This window comes from Sorex araneus, chromosome 2, assembly GCF_027595985.1.
Source record: "Sorex araneus isolate mSorAra2 chromosome 2, mSorAra2.pri, whole genome shotgun sequence".
Lineage (NCBI taxonomy): Eukaryota > Metazoa > Chordata > Mammalia > Eulipotyphla > Soricidae > Sorex > Sorex araneus.
Window position 1 is genome coordinate 334,418,045 of NC_073303.1, and position 18,496 is coordinate 334,436,540.

Here is an 18,496-nt window from a genome sequence, read left to right on the forward strand (position 1 = left end):
GAATCTGTCCAAGCTGGAGCGTGTCCTACAGCTGGTCTAGCTGAGACTCCATTCTTTGTGGCTCCTATTATTGCAGTGTCAAATATACTTTGTCAATATTCCTGCCATAATAGCATTACCCACCCCAGCTGGGGTGCTCACTGCTTGCAGGTCACTTGCTCGGGAGAAAAAGGTCCATGTGAAAAAAAGAGTTTCAGTCAGGCCTTCCAGCCTGAGAAGGGGGGGCCCTTCTCATCCTGCCCATGGTCATCTTGCTCTTAGCTTGGGGCAAGAGTCGATGAGGGCCGGCTGGGAAAGTCAGGAGGAAGACAGGAATGGTCAGGGGCCAGGGGAGGAGGGGTCCTGTGATGCCAAAATCCTAGTTATAAAATAATGAAAGGGTGAGTTGTTTGGGCTCAGGGATGTGGCTCAGTATATGTGGAAGGCCCTGGGTCTGGTGTCCGGCTGTACTTTTTTTTTTTTGGGGGGGGGCACACCTGGCAGTGCTCAGGGGTTACTCCTGGCTCTACACTCAGGAATTACCCCCGGAGGTGCTTGGGGGACCATATGGGATGACAAGGATCGAACCCAGGCCAGCCACATGCAAGGCAAACACGCTCCCCATCATCTTATCGCTCTGGCCCAGGTGTCTCTATGGTGCCCCACAGCATCACTGGACAAGGTTTTTGCCCTGACCACCACTGTGAAGTTCTTTCTCTCCCAGTTTCCACCACAGACAAATATCTCTGTCCTTCCCTGTGTACACATGTGGACCTGGAGTAGCTGGAAGGGCCCACTGTGTCCACGTGACACGTGCCTGGTGGGACTCTCTGCTGACCTGTTGTGTCGCTAGGCACAGTCGCTGCTTCGGTTCCACTGGGGAAATGAACATCTCTGAAGCCCTGAGGAGATGCCGTGCGGCTCAGCCTGTGCCCTGTCCCTGGGCACTATTTGGCTCTGCGTCACCGGGGCTCGTGGTTTTGGTTGGGCAGATCAGATCGAGGGCCCCTCTGTGGTCCAGAGAACACCCACTGGGAACTAGTGTCTGGGAAAGCATCACCCGGGCAGGGCAGGTACTGTCTGGGCACGGTCGAGAGCACCCCTGCCAGGCACTGGGCAGCCGGCCGGGAACCTGCGGGTGAGGGGCCCCCACTGCAGCCTCCCCAGCACACTGACGGGCGGTTCTGCTGTGTCTGGGGGAGGTTGAAGGTTGGTGGGAGAAGAACCCACAAACCCAAACCGATGATACCTGTGTGGGTGTCTGGCGGCTCCAGGAGCAGGTCTGTGTGGCCGGCCTGGGTTTCTGTCAGCGGGCGTCAGCGCTGTCTGCACGAGTCTGCAGTTGCCGTGACCCCAGCCCTGGGCCCCAGGGGCCCCCGTGACCCTGGCTGCCCTGCCCCAGGGCCTGACTCACAGTCCAGGGAAGGATTTCAGGGGTGTCGAGTCACAGGGGAGGGAACAGCTCTGACCAGGTGGCATGTGAATATTCTCAAAGCCTTGTCTTGCTTCCACGAAAAACTAGAATTAAAAAAAATTTAAACAAATTAAATAGATAGATAGATAGATAGATAGATAGATAGATAGATAGATAGATAGTAGTTTAGGTAATAGGGTTGCAACAGTGTTCAAGTGGACAGTATGGAGGTCCAGTCACTGCCCACCCACTGCGACGTTCACGACACCCGTGCGTCTCCATGTCAGCTGTCAGGCACTCCTCCTCCTCCCCTGCCCCAGTGTTTGCTGACTGACACTCAGGGTCTGGTCATCGTGATTAACTGCAGTGGAGCACCCCAGGCCCTCCGCCTACGCCCACATGACTTTCCCTCAGCCCTGCCCCTCAACCTGCACTCTCGGCTGCCACCGAGGTTTATTATCTCTTGCTACCGCCCGTTCCCTGGGTTTGTGTCTCTGTAGACCGCAGATGAGGGAGGTCATCCTGTGTTTGTCCTTCTGCCTCTGATGGATTCGGCTTGACATGATCCCCTCCAGTTGCATCCATGTTGCCACGAACTGCAGTAACCCCATCCAAACATGGGAAGATAGTACAGTAGGTAGGGCGCTCTTCTTGCACGCAGCCAAATTGGGTTCAATACCTAGCATCCCATATGGTACCCTGAACCTGCCAAGAGTGATTCTTGAGCGCAAAGCCAGGAGTAAGCCCTGAGTCCTGCAGGGTGTATTCCCCCGCCAAAGAAAAAAAAATGGGGAGAAGAAACAAATACTTCCTCGAAGAAGACATATATAACTGTGCAGTTCTCACTTAGTGCTGGGGAACTGTCTCCTCTTCGCTCTTCAGAGCAAGGCCTGCCTTCAACACCGTCTCTCCGTGTGCCAGGCTCTCGCCGGCCTCCTCCTCTCTCTTGGATTCTCCAGGCCTTTTGCACAGTGCGCCCGGCTAGACTCATTTCGGTGGAGAGGAGACAGCTCTTCATCGGCAGGAAATGGGGCTGCCAGGTTCGCCCCTCAGTTTGCTGATGACGCAGAGTCCATGCTTGGAAGACTAGGAGTCCGACCCTCTGCCAGCCCTATGCGGGGCCTTGGATGTGACCCAACTCGTGCGGGTCATTCCTCTGGCTTCTTAGAATCCCTGGAACTCGTCAGAGCCCCTGACTCCTTGGCCACAGCCGAAGCAGTAAGCCAGATCTCTTGCAGAGAGGGGGTCTGGGGGGGAGGGGGGCTTCTGTACTTTGTTTTATTTGGTTTGGGGAGTGTGCAGGGCTTACTCCCGGCTCTGTGCTCAGCGATCCCTCCTGGTGGGGCTTGGAGGACCATACGAGGTGTCAGGGATTGAACCAGTGTTGCTCACTGCAAGGCAAGTGTATTATCTCTCTGTGCGATCTCCCCAGCCTGGCTTCTGCTATTTCTAATACTCAAGTTGGGGAAGTGTGTGTGTGTGTGTGTGTGTGTGTGTATGTGTGTGTGTGTGTGTGTGTTGGGGGTTGCTGGTGAGGGTCTGTCTGCAGCATGCAGCTGGGTGCAGAACCCTGTGCCAGCCTGACTTGCCATGGTGCTGAGGTTGGGGGCACAGACCGACTTAACTCTTGGGCTACCATTGACCCCTGGGGTGCCCACTGGCAGCTCTGCTCCAGGTCACCTGCAGTGGGCTCTAGACCAGCTGGCCACCAAGGGGACCCTGTCCTCATTCTCCACTCGGCTGGGACAGCATCGAGCTCGGGGTTCAGCTTTGATGCAACTCTGGCACAGCCCTCCCCTTCATTGCTGTTGCCAAAGTAGCTGAGGAGTGGCCTGTGACAGTCTTCCCTAACCCCAGTCTCTGGGGGCTTTAGGGCCTGTCAGATCACTGGAAGCGGGGGTCCCGGCCGCTGTATAGCTGGCTTTAGACACTTAGGTTGCAGAGTGTGCAAAACATTGTCAATTAGTTGTGCTTTGAAGACGTATGAAGGAAGTCTCGACAGCGTGGGCTAGATTTCCATGGATTTCCGCCTGTGGATAAAATTATTCCTTAAGCAGTTGAGCTGTGCATACTTAATTACTGTTTCTTTCTTTTTTTTTTTTTTTTTGGAGGTGGGGGCCACGCCTGACTGTGCTCAGGGTTTATTCCTGGCCAGATAACTAGTATAGGGGTTCAGGTGCATGCCTCACAGCAGTTAACCAGGCTTGATCCCCAACCAAATAATTCCTCAAACTCTGCTGAGGTGCAGCCCTGGGGGTACCTGACCACTGCCAAGGTAGCCAGGGGGTCCAGACACTGCAGTGACTGAGCAATAATGTGTGCTTAGCCCTCGGTTCGGTGCTGGTCGTGATGGCTGAGAATTGTCAGGAAGGGCCCTTGGGTACTGCTCCCACCCAGCCCCCTGCAGTTGGAATAAATAAATTAGAAAACAAGAAGGGGGAAATATCCAATCTAGTTTTGGAGTCATTGGTCAGGAAAAGTGCACACAAATCAACAACGTCCATTTCGTTTGCTCTTCTCTTGATTATAATTGCATGTTTTCATCTACATTTTCCCAAATGGAATGCCAAATAGGCTTCCACTTTTCATTGCGTCCCTTTTTTCTCAAGATTTCTTCTCTCCACCCTCCCCCCCCTTCCCTGCCAAATCACTGTGAAATGAGGGTCCTGGTGTGAGGGGCTTGCGGGCCTACGCCAGGTCCTCAGAGAACTCTGGGGTCCGTTCTGAGTTCAGTCCAGTGGAAGGAACGGCCCTGAAAAAGCTGAGCAGGTGGTTTGAGATTATCCCACACCCAAAGATTTCAGCATCCTTTTCCCATCTACATTCGTTCTGGTCCCTGAGGTCTCCAGAGGAATCAATTCTCTCCTGTCTCTAGTTTTTGAAATCACTGCCATCCAGAGAACAGAACTTGTTTGCTGTTTTGTTGCATCTTAATGATTTTGAGATTTTATGTAATGTGATTTTCAAATTTAATAGGTATCCATTAGCTTGATTCAGACCTCTTTGATATTCAAATACTTAGCAAGATTATTGAATGCTGTAGGGGGAAAAAAATACAGAGTGCTGTTATGTGTTACGGTTTTACAATTGGCTCTTTGTTTTTTCATCTTTGGAGGCAGTCCCCACAGTAAAAGCATCAATCACTTCTGTAATCATCACACCGTAGCCCTGTCACCATGTGGAACTGTGGTTTCCAGTCACTGGTCTGACAGTGTAAAGAGGCTGAAAACCACTGGTGTGGAAGATGTAGTGAAGGACCAGTGACAGTATAGCAGGCAGGGTGCTCTCCTTGTATGCGGCTGACCCAGGTTCGAGTCCTGGCACCACAGATGCTCTCATAAGCCCCACCAGGAATGATCCTTGAGCACTGCCAGGTGTGGACCCCAAACAAGACTATCAAAATAGAAGTATAAGGAGAATCTCAGGATCCAGCAAGGCAGGACGGGCTGGCATACAGGGCCAGCACAGCCTCTGAAAGATAGCCTTTGTCCAATTTCCTGTAAACCAGGCTTTCTGGGTTTTTATGAGGGTGTGTGTATGTGTGTGTTTTGGGTCATGTCTGGTGGTGTCTAGGAGTCACTCCCAGCAGTGTTCAGAACCATCAGGCATGAGGTGCCAAGGATTGAACCAGGCTTCCTATATGCACTCCAGTATGTTGGGCTGTTTCTTAAGCCCCTAAATGGACTTTATGTTTTAGAATAGTTTTAGATTTGCGGATATGCCTGAGCTGTTTTATGTATTTGTTGGTTTGGGGGGTCACACCCAGTGGTGCTTAATGGATGCTCCTGGCTCTGTGCTTGGGGGTTGCTCCTGGCAATGCTCAGGGGACCACACAGTGCCCAGGAATTGAACCAGGGCCTTCTTTTCCTTTCTTTTTCTTTTTCTCTGTTCTTTTCCCTTTTCTTTTTTTTCTTTTCCCTTTTCTTTTTCCAACTTTAAACTGTGGTTTACAAAGTTGTTCATAATGCAGTTCTTTTTAAAATTGTATTATTTTACGAAGCTGTTCATGATTGGATTCAGTCATATAGTATTCCAACACCCTCCCTCCACCAGTGTACATTTCCCAGCACCAGTGTCCCCAGGCTCCCTCCCATCACCCCTCCACCCCCTGCCCCCTGCCTACCTCTATGGCAGGAAGTTCTCTCTCTCTCTCTCTCTCTCTCTCTCTCTCTCTCTCTCTCTCTCTCTCTCTCTCTCTTTTGGGCATTGTGGTTTGCAATATTGATACTGAAAGGTTATCAAGAAAAGAATATCCCTTACCTACGTTTAACCCTCAGGTCTTGTCCAGTGTAATCATTCCCAGCTATTATTATCATACTGGTCTCTTCTCTATCTTACCTACCCTCAGCCCCACACACACTTGTGGTTAGTTCCATTGGTCCTCCTAACCCCTGTTTACCCTGGTCATGGATATTCTTCATATATATATATGAATAGATATATGAAGAATGTGTATAATATATATTATGCCACAAGTGAATGCAGCCATTCTGTATCTGCCCCTCTCCTTCTGACTTATTTCACTCAGCATGATACTCTCCATGTCCATCTATTTATAGGCAAATTTCATTCCCTGACAGTTGCATAGTATTCCATTGTGAAGATGTGCCATAGTTTATTTATCTGTTCATCCGTTCTTGGGCACTCAGATTGTTTCCAGGTTCTGGCTATGGTGAATAGTCATGATGCAGTTCTTTGGGGTAGTCAGTGTGCCAGCACCAGTCTCCCCACCAGTGTGGCCTTCCCTCCGTCTTTGTCCCTGATTTCCCACCCACTCCCAAACCTGCCCCCTTAGCAGGAACAAGATAATTTATGATAATTTATTTTATATTGGTTGTTACAGCAAAACGGCAAATAGAATCATAAAAAAATAATTAAAAGAAAATTCATGAGCATTTCTTTTATGTCTCATAACGGTGTTATGTCTTACAGTGGTATTGCTAAAGATACTGAGGATTCACTGACTGTTTCTTGGTGGGCCTTCTGTGTTATTGTTTTCACTTATTGGACTTTCTGGGCTTCTATGCCTCTCTCCTGTCTAATTTGCTGTGCTCTGACTGGGCTGTCAGTATTGTGGAATTTGGAGGTGTTGCGCGGCCGCATGTGTGGCCTCAAACTCCAGGAGCTATGGGACTTCTAGCTCATATTTGCCCTCTCTCTGCAGACGTCGCCTCATCTCCCAGAGATCGTCCCTGGAGACCCTGGAGGATATTGAGGAGAATGCCCCTCTACGGAGGTGAGTTTCAGTGTTGGGTTTAGGATGTAAAAGTCCTCGAATATAAGACAGCAGCCAAAGTTTCCTTTTCTCCGCGGTGACAGGGAGCTTTCTAAGTAGTGTTTAGGAGACCCCTGGTCACTCATGACAATGCTCGGCCAGCTGGGCAAGATGGGTCAGTGCTGAGGTCCATTAGGATCACACCTCGCAGTGCTGGGGGCCACCAGGGCTGCACCTGGTGTTGGTCAGGGGGCCATGCAAATTAGGGCCCCCCCCCCCCGGGCCCTGCACATGTGAGCGTGTACCACTGTCCTCTGAGCTGTCTCCCCTGACCACCCCCCACCACACACAGGCACACTTTTTTTTAAAGTCTTTGATCTACAGAATTAAATGTTTTTAATGACCATTGACTCCCAGAATCATAGTTTGGAAACCTAGCTCGTAAGAGGGGTTTCATGATTTCTAGAAAGTTCTTAATACCCATTACATAGCCAAAGAGCTGAGTGAAAATGGGAATGCTGCCCCCCACAGGTTTCCATTTCTTCCTGACAGCCACTCTTGGGGGAGGAAGAGCCCCTCATGACCCCCACTCTTCCCCGGGGACAGTCACTCAGGCATGTAAGGAGGTGTCCTTGGCGTCTCTGTACAGTGACAGTCGAGGAAGCTGGTGAGGGCAGCTGTGAGTGCTCGCTCGGGCAGGGCCTCCTGACTGCCCCCTGGAGATTAGAAAATCGAGGGAGGCTTTTCTCCTTGGGGGCAGCGGTGGCAAAGCCATAACACTGGTAGCCTTCTCTCCTCCAGTCTTGCACTCCACCCAGAACTGTCTGCAGCGGGTCCTCCAGCCTCCTCAGTTCTCATGGCAGCCTGGCTGGGGTGCCCCATGTGTGTGCATGTGTGCGCATGTGTGTGCACGTGTATTTACATTGGTGTGTGCATGTTGGTGTGTGCACATGTGTGTGCATGTGCTTGTGTACATGTGCGCATGTGTGTGCATGTGTGTGTGTTTGTGTGTGCGCACGTGCCTGTGTCTGTGTAGGGGTGCTCCTCCCTGCAGGAACTGAGACCAGACATAGTGGCCTTTCAGGAAGCATCATAGGCATCAGGGTGGGCCTGGAGGAGGGTTCTGTCGACATAAACCCTGCAGAACCGCAGTGGTGCCCCTTGTGCACGGCTGCTGCCCACCTTACACGGGCCCAGCTCCCCCCTCCGAGCCCCAGGGCTGTGAAGTGGGAGCTCCTGCGTGCAGCTTCCCCCTGGGGGAAGTTCTCATCTTCAGACCACTGGGATGAAGAAGACAGCCCAGACCTGCTTGGGTTCTGCTCGGAAGTTCCAAGCAGCTGCGAGTCTCATCACTGGCATCGTTCCAAAGTGCCAGGCTGTCCTGTTTCCACTTTCCAAAGCCTCTGAAAACTTACAGAACTTCTGGGGTTGTCACGGATGAAGGCTTGTAAGTGGCATAAACACAGTGAGATGCAAGTGTTCCTCATCGCTCTCCAGACAAAGACAGAAGACTGTTCCCTGGAAAAAGTCTCATGCAAAGCTGCATCCACAATCAAGTCAGAGGGAGGGCTTGTGGGCACTGTGTGGTCTGCCATGCACGAGGCCTCGGGTCCACCTCAAGTCCAGCACTGCCTCATCCTTCCAGACTACCTGGTCCCCGCCCCCCCCCCCCACATACACACCCAGCACTGTCTGGCCGAATACTGAGCCATCAGCCCTGCACTGCTGGGCAGAGTCTCCCCCAGAAATGACCCCTGGACTCCTGAGCACTTGCTGAGGAAGCACAAAGTAGCTTTGAGGCCCGGAATATAGCTGGTGGAAGCGTGCAGGCTTTGCGTGTTGGGAGTTCCTTGTCCAGATGGCCAGGGTCAGAGCAGTCTGATTGGGAAGTGGGCACAGGTCCTAAGTCACCAAGGAGAGAGGAGAAGTGGGCACTGAGGGCAACATGGCCCCCAGTGCCAGGGATGTCCCTGAGTAACACCCGGAGCCCTGTGGCTTTGGCAGGAGCAGCAGAGCAGCCGAGAGGAGCAGGCAAGGAAGCTGCAGGCGGAAGCCAGGATCCTCGGTCTGCGGGCAGCAGATGGGGGCCAGAGGGCGCAGAAGGTTCCTGATGCCTGAACGCACAGCAGAGAGCAGGGCAAGCAGAGCTTCGACCCCCAGGTCGCAGCTCTTGCTCTCAGCCAACTGGATTTCCAACTCACTCCTGAGAGTACCTCATGAAAGTAGGGGGGCATGGGTGGTTTCAGCATCTCTGTCTTCTCAAATGGGCTTTGTTGTTGTTGGGTTTGGGACCACACCTGACTGAGCTCCAGCTTACTCCTGACCGTGCTCAGGGGAAAAGTACGCAGTGCCTGGATCAAACGTGCTGCCCTGTCTCTGTGGCCCCTGATGTGAGGGTTCCTCATGGCTCTCCAGACAGTGTCAGAGAAGACTGTTTCCTAGAAAAAGTCTCACGCAAAGCTGCATCCAAAAACAAGTTAGAGGGAGGGCTTTCATTTGAGTGACTTTTTTTCGGGTGGCCACGATACCAGAAACAGCAGTGCTCAGGACTTACTTCTGGCGCCGGGATCACTCCTAGCAGGGCTCAAGTGACCATCTGGGATGCCGAGGACCGAACACAGGCCCGCTATGTGCAGGGCAAGCGCCCTGCTCACTGTATTGTCACTCCACCCCGGCGTGATATCTTCAGGTTAGGTCTCTGGAAACTTGGTCCTGGGAAATGCCATGAGCACGGCACTGCGGGCTGAATATTGGCGTGGGAAGCTCAAGGACCTGTGTGTGTTGATCAGACTCTTCTCATTGGGTGCCTCGTCCTGGAAAGCCACATAGCTTCGTCAGGGCCTCAGTTTCCGCCTCCATACAGCAGAGGGGCAGATAGGCTGGTTGCTGAGTTCTGGGTTCTGTGAAATGTGGGTGCCAGAGGTAGCGGCGTGCTGTTCTGGGGGAGGACGGGGGCGGCGGCATAGTCGCCCAGCTTGCTTCCAGCGCTCCACAGTGAACAAATGGCTCCAAGGCATCTATTAAAAACCTTTTGCATAATTAAGTATATCCTGTAATCAGCGCTACCAAAAAAGACTTAATCTTTCATTCAATTAGTTTTTAATTTAATTTCACCGTAATTTAATTTCGCATCACTTAGAATGTATGTGTTTAAGTGCCTGTTTACACGTTATTGCAGGCTGGCTTCAGAGTGAATCCGCTCTTTGCCTAACCTCCCGCCACCAGAGCGCTGTCTTCCAGTTTCCTTGGCGATTGTTGCTAACGCCACAATTCTCTTAAAGCCTGTTTGCAGGTTCCCTGGAGGTTTGGTTGAAGGCTTTAAAAATGTGAGATAAACAGCTTGCTAAAAGGAGGACTCCATTAGTAGAATTGGGTGCTGATTGCGAGATAAAGGACTTGTGTTTGTTAAGTTTCCCTTTTAAAGTCTTGCTTTTCTCTCACTCCTCCTGGATCACTTATAGCTATCATTGGCCCAGAATTCCCAGGGATGGAGCACTTACAGTGAGGGAGTCCAGACGAGGAACTTACCATTTGTTGAGGTGTCCTCAGTATTCTAGAAATGGGATATCTCTTTGAGGTGTCCAGTCAGCCCTCAGTCTCTCTGCGGTCAGTGTGGCAGCGGTCACTGCTGGCCTCAGTGTGTGCTGGGTGCTGTGGCTGCGGCAGTAGTGGTTTGCTTCGGTGCCTGGTGGCCCTGTGGCCCTCCACACAGGGCACTGACTGCTCCAGTTCATGGAGGTGACTGGGGGATTTTGTGTTCGCACCCGGAGGCCAGAGGCAGTGAGCAGCTTCAGACTATCCCTTCTCTGCAGCAGGGTCCACAGGCCGAAAGGGATGGCCCCAGCCCAATTGCAAAGTTGGGCAGTGAGGCACCAAGACCCATGCATGCAGGCTGACTGGAAACTCAGCTTCGGGGAGGAAGTGGGGTGAGGGAGTGACAACAGTCACCAACACTTGGCCCGGAGAAACCGATGAAGGCGCACCTTTATGCGCTTCAGCGGGCTCATCTTTCTAGTGACAGCATGCTTCTAGAACCTTTTTTAGGGGCTGGAGAGATAGTACGGTGGGTAGAGCATTCGCCTTACACACAACTTACCTGGGTTCAGCCCCCAACATCACATATGGTCTGCCGAACACCTCCAGGAATAATTCCTGAGCTAACGCAGGGCCAGGAGTAAGCCCTGAGTATCGCCCGGTGTGGTCAAAAAAAGCAGGGAAAAAAGAATATAAAACCTCTGTGGAGACAGTGGTGGTGATGGGGTCTTGGGCAAACTGCAGGCCAGAGAGGCCAGTTGGATGTCTGGGGTCTGTAGCCAGAGAACTACACCCAGAGGCAGAGGAAGGCTTTGTTCCCTTAAGCCTTAAGGAGAAGGGGTTTAGGAACTGGGAGTGGGCATAGGAACTTAGCACCTTCACTGACTGCAGTTCTTGAGCATTGCCTACTCAATGTCCTTAGACATTCTGCAAGTCTTAAGTGCAGTATTTAAAGTTGGGCCAGGGATCTAGCCCCAAAGCGTAGAATAGAGACATTAATATATGCACATCTGTGTTCATGGCCGTAGTTAGTGCAATATCCAAGATATAGAAGCAACCTGGATGAATAGGATGAATAGGAATATATGTATATATAGATATATGCTTCTATATATCTATCTCTATCTATAGTGTGTGTAAGTATCTATAGATAGATAGATATGGATATATTGAGCTGGAGCAATAGCACAGCGGGTAGGGCCTTGCACGCAGCCGACCTGGGTGCAATTCTTCCGTCCCTCTCAGAGAGCCCAGCAAACTACCAAGAGTATTCCACCCACACGGCAGAGCCTGACAAGCTACCTGTGGCGTATTCAGTATGCCAAAAACAGTAACAACAAGTCTTGCAATGGAGACGTTTTTTGCTGGTACCCACTCAAGCAAATCGATGAGCAGTGGGATGACAGTGACAGTGATATATAGTGGAATACTATGCAGCTGTAAGAAAGAACAAAATCATGCAGTTTGCCTTGACGTGGGTGGAACTAGAGGATACCAGGCTGAGTGAAGTCAGTCAAGGAAAGGGACACATGCAGAACGATCTCTCATACGTGGAACCTAAAGCTACACAGCGAGGGAGCAGCAAAGGGCCAAGGGCAACACAGAGAACTGATCCACAAAACTGAGTTGGGGAGGGGGCGATTAAAAGGACGGGGCCTTGGGGGAGGGGGTGGGTACACTGGGAATGGGTGTGGTGTCAGAATATGTGCACAGGAAGCCATCAGTAATAGTGTAAACTACAGTACCTCGGCTTTAAAAAATGACAAGTGGGTTGGGGAGATAGCTCATAGAACTAAGCACGTGTTTTGCATGTAGATAGTCCGGGTTTGTATCCCCATTTGTGTGTGTGTATGAGTGTATGTATGAGTCTGTGAGTGTGTGTGAGTATGTGTGTGAGTGTGTGTGTGTGAGTGTGTGGGGGTGCACCGTCACTAGGAGGAACCCCCCAGGAGTACCTTCTGATCGCTACTGGGTTGTTGCAAAACAGCAACAAGGCAACAAAAACTATGGAAAGCCTAGAAATCAGACCCCTGATTTCTGAATCAACCTTCACTGTCACTGTCACTGTCATCCCATTGCTCATAAATTTGTTTGAGCGGGCACCAGTAACGTCTCTCATTGAGAGACTTACTGTTACTGTTTTTGGCATATCCAATACGGATGGGTAGCTTGCCAGGCTCTGCCTCTCAGGCTCGATACTCTCGGTAGCTTTCGGGCTCTCCGAGAGGGGCGGAGGAATCGAACTCGGGTGCCTGAAAGGCGAACGCCCAACTGCTCTTCTATCGCTCCAGCCCAGATCAACCTTCATTGGAGGCAAATGGTCAGAACTAGGCCCCTTTCGTGGCTAATGGCCTCTGCGCACCTGCAGTCCTGGAGACTTGTTGGCGTGTCCACACAGGGATCACAGTAGCATGTGTGTGAGTAAAGACACACGCCTACCCCCATGTATCAGGCCACATCTAACATTCACAGCCCCGCCAGCGGCGTCTGAAATACCTGTGGGGATCAGTCAGCTTCCACTGTGCGTTGAGGATGACTCCGTGTTTTATTATTTTGGTTTAATTAATGAATCCCCCCCCCCAGTGTTGTTGATATCGCTGGAGTGATGACCAGGTGCAGGGTGCTTGTTGTGGGGTTGGAGCACACCCGTCCTGCACACTCGGTGCTGGTGCTCCCCAAGGGGTTCGTGTCTTTTTCCTCTGGTGCCTGCACTTGTCTGCTGGGCCAGCACTTGTTGGGGCTGCTGCTCCCTGGGGGTCTCTGTGACCCTTCCACACACTCTCACGAGAGGTCACATTCCCCAGGCCTGGCTGCATGTCTTTCGAGTGGTGGCTCTCTGGCGGGAAATTGCTTGTGGTGCTGGGGATCACAGACAGCAAAGTTGCCAGAACTGCTCTTGGTGCATGTGGGACACTGGGGGCTCAAACTCATAACCACAGGCACCCTTTTGCTGTTTCCCTGGGCCCGGGGTGTTTGCAGAACCATCTCGCAGGATCACACGGGTTGCAGATCTTGGCTGTGATTCTGCTCTAATGCAGTGGATGTGTCTCTAAGGGGCTTGGCTTTGCCTCTTGGCTTAGCCTTTTCCCTAATGCAAACACACCACTCGTCTGTCTTTGCTCTGGCCTGGACTTACTGATTTCAGAGCAACTTTTTCATTCCAATTAAGTTCCATACATGGTTCTGTTTCCTGTGGGGGGAGATGCTTCCCAGCACTCTCTGAAGACTGGCCCCACTGCGGGTGGGGTGGGGTGGGTGACCCGGGGGTCGTATTGTGGGCTGTGTTCTCTGCAGCCTGCATCGGGGACCTCACTCAGTTTCCCTGGAGTGAAGACCAGAGTAGCTAATACGGCGGCTCTGGGAAGCTGCCCCTTCTGTGCCTTAGCGTTTACCCCTGCGCCTCGCCCCCGGCCCTGCTCGCAAACGTTCTTCTGTGTTGGGTTGCCTGGTCATTTGTTCTCTTCCCTGGAACCTCAGTGTGGAGCTGATGGTGGAACTCGGTGGGGGCCCATTGGGGCCCTCGAGTGGCTCTGGGAAGCTGCGCTGCCCCCACCCCCTGAGAGGTTCTGTGGGAGGAAGAAGCTGTCCACAGGTACAGAGTCAGGGCCAGGGGCCCAGGAGGAAAAGGTGGATCAGCAGAGCTTCTAGTGGGGAAGACTGTTGGGCAGCTCCCAGTCCCCTTTCTCAAGGAAACCAAACTTCAGAGTTGTTGCTTTTGTTTTCTCTTCCCTTCTTGCTGTCCTTTGGAAACAGAATTTGTCAGTTTCCCTTTGATCACTGGCACCCCAGTCACACACACACACACACACACACACATATACTATATATAATGTATAACATATAATCTGCTACATATTATATAATATATAATATATATTTTAGCCTTTGGTCTCTTTCATTAGTCATTTCATCTAAACAAATATCTGTGTAATCCAGGGCTTTAAGGGTTAGGAGGGACCTTTTAACTCCAAGTCATTTTGTTCAACTAATATTTATTTAAAACAAATTTTTTTTTTCACAGTGAAAAGCAAACACCCTCCGGCCAGGTCTCTGATTCCCATTCAAAAAAAAATGCGACTTCCAGGCACAGACAAGCTGAAAGTTGAGGCAGAAGTCCAAGCCGACCAGGCCAAAGTCCTGCTATGGAAGAAAAATGATTTGCGATTGTTTTTAAACTGAATTTTCCAGGGTTGTTCCCCTGTTCCCCTGCACCACTCCCTCCCCACCCCCCCCCAAAAAAAAATCCTTTACATTTGCAGTTTTCTGTTCCCGTTACTTGGGTTGATTCTTTTTTTAAGATCCCAGTGAAAATGTGTTTGGACTCCGTCTAAGTTGTGTTATTTTAACAGGGACAGTCGTTTTCAGAGCTGGCTTTGTATGAATTATCATCAGCATTATCAGGGAAGCTGTCTGTCAGTGGGGCTTTGTCCCCCGCCCTCCCCCGCCCCAGGCTTCCTTGCGTCCAGTCGGAGGGCGCTCTTATCCTTGGGGTGACTCAAACCGTTTGTCTGGTCTTTCCTTCCTGTCTTTGTGTGGAAATGTCTCAGCTGTGGCATGTGTGTGTGTGTGTGTGTGTGTGTGTGTGTGTGTGTGTGTGTGTAACTGACTCTGTTTTGGCAACGCTTATTTTTTCACAGATGCCGAACTCTCTCAGGTTCGCCCAGACCAAAGAACTTCAAGAAGATTCATTTTATCAAGAGCATGCGGCAACACGATACCAGGAATGGCAGGTACCACGGTTCCCCAGGCAGCCCTGGTTTCCATGTGGCAGGAGAGGGGACCTGGGAAGGGCCAAACCGCAGCCCTCAGCCACATCCAGGCCTGGCTGGCTGGAGGGGCAGGATCCACGTCTCATGTCTAGTAACCTCCCCCACCCTGAGAAGATTCGTGATTATGTTAGTCACGGAAGTTTATTTGTTTGTTCATTTGTTTTGCTTTTTGGGTCACACCCAGCGATGCACAGGGGTTACTCCTGGCTCTGCACTCAGGAATTAACCCTGGCGGTGCTCGGTGGACCATATGGGATGCTGGGAATTGAACCCAGATCAGCGTGTGCAAGGCAAACACCCTACCCTCTGTGCTATCACTCCAGCCACTCGGGCTTCATTCTTAATAGTTCTCAATTTTTTTTTTTTTTTGCTTTGTTTCACGGCCACACCCAGTGGTATTTGGAGCTTACTTCTGGCTCTGGACTCAAAGATCATTCCTGGCAGTGCTCAGGCAGCCATACTGGTTGCCGAGGCTTAGAACCAGGGGCTGGCGATGTGTAAGGCAAGTGCCCTAACCCCTGTACTGTCGCTCCGGCCCTCAGATCTATTTTTATAGAAAACTTTGAAGAAAATAAACCGAGCTCTGTGGTTTTCCCTTCCCTGTGTTTTTCGGGTTTTGCCTGGCTTTGCTGGCGCTTGTTTTCTGTTCCCACCAGGGCTGCAGGCGCGGGTCAGGCCAGGTCTGTGCCTGCACTTGGTTTGGGCGCCAGCTTGAGTGAGTCCCTCCAGGAGAGGGGAGGGGGACTTTGCCAGCACATTCTTCCCTGGCCCTGAGTACCGTCCGGGCTCCGCTCACAGCCGGAGCGTGGCCTCCTCCAGGTCTGGGGCTGCTCTTACGGGAAGCCGTGGCCGATGGAAGCGGCCAGGGGTGCGTGTTCGTGCTTCTGGGGACAGACCGAGCCCTTGCAGCCAGCTCAGGCCGTTCTTAGGAGACACCGGGACAGGTCCCCGATGGCTCAGTACACGCCCCCCGCCCCCACTGGCCTGTGCCTTGGGAAGAGGGCCTGAGAGTGCCCTGCCCCATAGCTTGGTCCTGCACGGACAGTTGGGGAAACAGCGCCCTCTGGGTTCCAGGACACCCTGCAGGGCCCCAAGGTGAGTTGTTCAAGAATCCACATTCGACAGAAACCACCCAAGTCCTCGTTTAGATTCACGGAGTGACTCGGGCCCAGCGTGACTGTCTCAGAGTCACTGCAGGACTCTAATCAGGGTGGCAAGTGCCATTTCTAAAGGCTTGTATTTTGAGAGTTTAGACTTGGCTGTTTAAATAAGGAGTTGCCGGGAGAGGGGGGGGAGCAGTAGGACAGCAGGTAGGGTGTTCGCCTTGCATGGCCAACCCGGGCTTGGTCCCCAGTATCACATATGACTCCCCTCCCCCACAGAGCATCGCCAGAAGTGTTTCCTGAGTGCAGAACCAGGAGTAACCCCTGAGCATCAGAGGGTGTGGCCCTAAAACAACAACCAAAAGGAACACTATATGAGAGCAACTTATTGGCCTCAGGGTGGCAAAGTTAAAACTCCCTCATGAGGTCTCCTGTTGGTGTGGACTCCATACCCGCAGCCCAGCAGGCTCAGCGCCTGCCCCGGGCGGGGCTGCCGGGTGGATCACTCCAGCCCCATCTGCCCCATCATTCGTTTCATCCTCAGACCTCCTCTACATCCCCTTGTTTCCTTCCTGCCAGAGTCCACACCTCAGTGCTGCTAGGTGTGCATTAGCACACATTCATCTGTGTCTGTCATCTGTGATGTTTGTTAATAAACACACATAGCCTTTAGTCCCCAAGGAAAAGCAATGACAAGGCCAAGCAGCGGGCCAGGTTACAGCCTCCGAGAGTCACGCGGCTGGCAGGGAGAATTCCTGGGGTATTAATAAGGGGCATGGACATTGCCAGCCACGCCCGCCACCCAGGAGCTGTACAGGCAGTCTGGAAAGCTTGCAGTCGCTGGCAGTGTTCGTGGGGAATTTTCCAAGGCCGACAGGAAGGGCTCTTGGCTTATCTGAAGATCAGAGCCGTGGAATTTAGGGCAGGAAAGCAAACTGGAGGTTTGTGGCGGAACTTGCAGGCCCCTGTGTCTGCCCAGGTGAGGCCGGAATGCCAGCCTGTGGAAGGGCAGAGGTGCATGTCCCTCGGGCTGCTCTTGGATGAAAGCAAGAACCCAGGGGGGCTGTCAGGGTAAAGAAATGCAGTTTCTGAGGTGACAGAGCAAACTGTGGTCGAGAGCTGTGAAGAAGCCGTGAAGAAGCAGGAGACGGAGCCTGGTCCCACCCCACCCCCTTGGGGCAGCGGCAGTGGGACTGTCCCCATGGAGATGGGAGCCAGCAGGAATGGGGGATGGAGCTGCAGCAGAGAACCAGGGGTGCTAGGGACCCCCACCATGCTTTGAGGAGGACAGGATGGGTGCAGTGTGTTGGTGGGGGGCAGGGGGCGGGAGGGTCCCCTGATTCCCCCTCCTGGGGGCATCAAGGCGTGTACACACCACCCCTCAAGGGGGCATCCAGAGAGAGGGCAGTGCAGGAGGCCTTACCGAGAGGGTCCATGTGAGAGCTGGGTGGACACCTCCTACCTCGAGAGGCACCTGCAGGGATGCCAGGAGGAGGCCCAGGACCTGCCAGGGCAGCGAGGCCCACCCCAGCCCCTGCCCTAGATGCTCCCAGCTGGGCCTTCTACCCCATGTTCGGTGAGTTCTTAGGCGCTGGGACGGCAGGCCCTGACAGGCCACGTGCTTTTCTGGAGCAGAAGAACCTCCCTCCTCAGGCCCTCTGGCCTGGGGCCCCAGACCTCAGTGCTGAGAGTGGGGGCTCTGCCCTCAGCTCCCACGAGCCTCAGTGCTGAGATGAAGGCCAGGAGAGAAAGTCCAGCTTGAAATAGAGAGGGGAAAGAATAGTAAGGCTGAGGATCAAATGCAAGCAAGACGACACTTGCGGCCAGAACAGTAGTACAGCAGGTAGGACATTTGCCTTGCTCGTGGCCCACCTGGATTTGGTCCACATAGGATCCCTCGAGCCTGCCAGCAGTGCCCCCTGAGTGCAGAGCCTGGAGTAAGTCCTGAGCATCTCCGGGGGTGCTCCCGCCCTCCCCCCCAGTATAAAAGATAGCACTCTATCATCAACTAAACAAGACCCCAAGTTGATATCATTACCAGTGACAGGGGCACTGCTCAGGAACAGATGTTGGTGGAACACGGGCCTCGCCTGTGTGAGGGCCTGGCTTCAGTCCCACAACCACCGCAAAGAAACACTGGCCCCGGCAGGCAGGTTCTGTGTTCCCTGCTCCAGCCTGTGACATTAGCTGGGCACACGAGAGATGCAGTGGGAGTTGGAGGCCATCGTAAGGGAACCCTCTCTCATCGTCTGGCTGCAGTTAGCGAGCCTGTGAGCCTGGCCTTCTCCCGTAGGCTTGCAGAGAACGTGCAGATGGTGGCAACAACGAGGGCATTCAGAGGTCTCATTGCAGACCTCTGGGGTGGATGGGACCAGGAGGATGGCGGATGGGGGATGGAGGATGGAGCCAAGAGGAAGGAGGAAGGATGGAGCTAGGAGGATCATGAAGGAAAGAAGAAGGAGGAGGAAGGATGGAGCCTGGA

General features: G+C 52.5%; 1 protein-coding gene across 3 annotated transcripts in view; it reads left to right on the forward strand.

Annotated features, from left to right (window-relative positions):
• The window catches only part of CABLES1 (Cdk5 and Abl enzyme substrate 1), a 105,070-nt gene that overhangs the window by 37,946 nt on the left and 48,628 nt on the right, over positions 1–18,496 (forward strand). For all 3 annotated transcript variants that reach the window (XM_004606120.2, XM_055126059.1, XM_055126060.1), the window contains 2 exons: positions 6,558–6,629; positions 14,780–14,872. In XM_004606120.2, the coding sequence (XP_004606177.2) occupies positions 6,558–6,629; positions 14,780–14,872 (165 nt within the window). The remainder of the gene's footprint in view (positions 1–6,557; positions 6,630–14,779; positions 14,873–18,496) is intronic.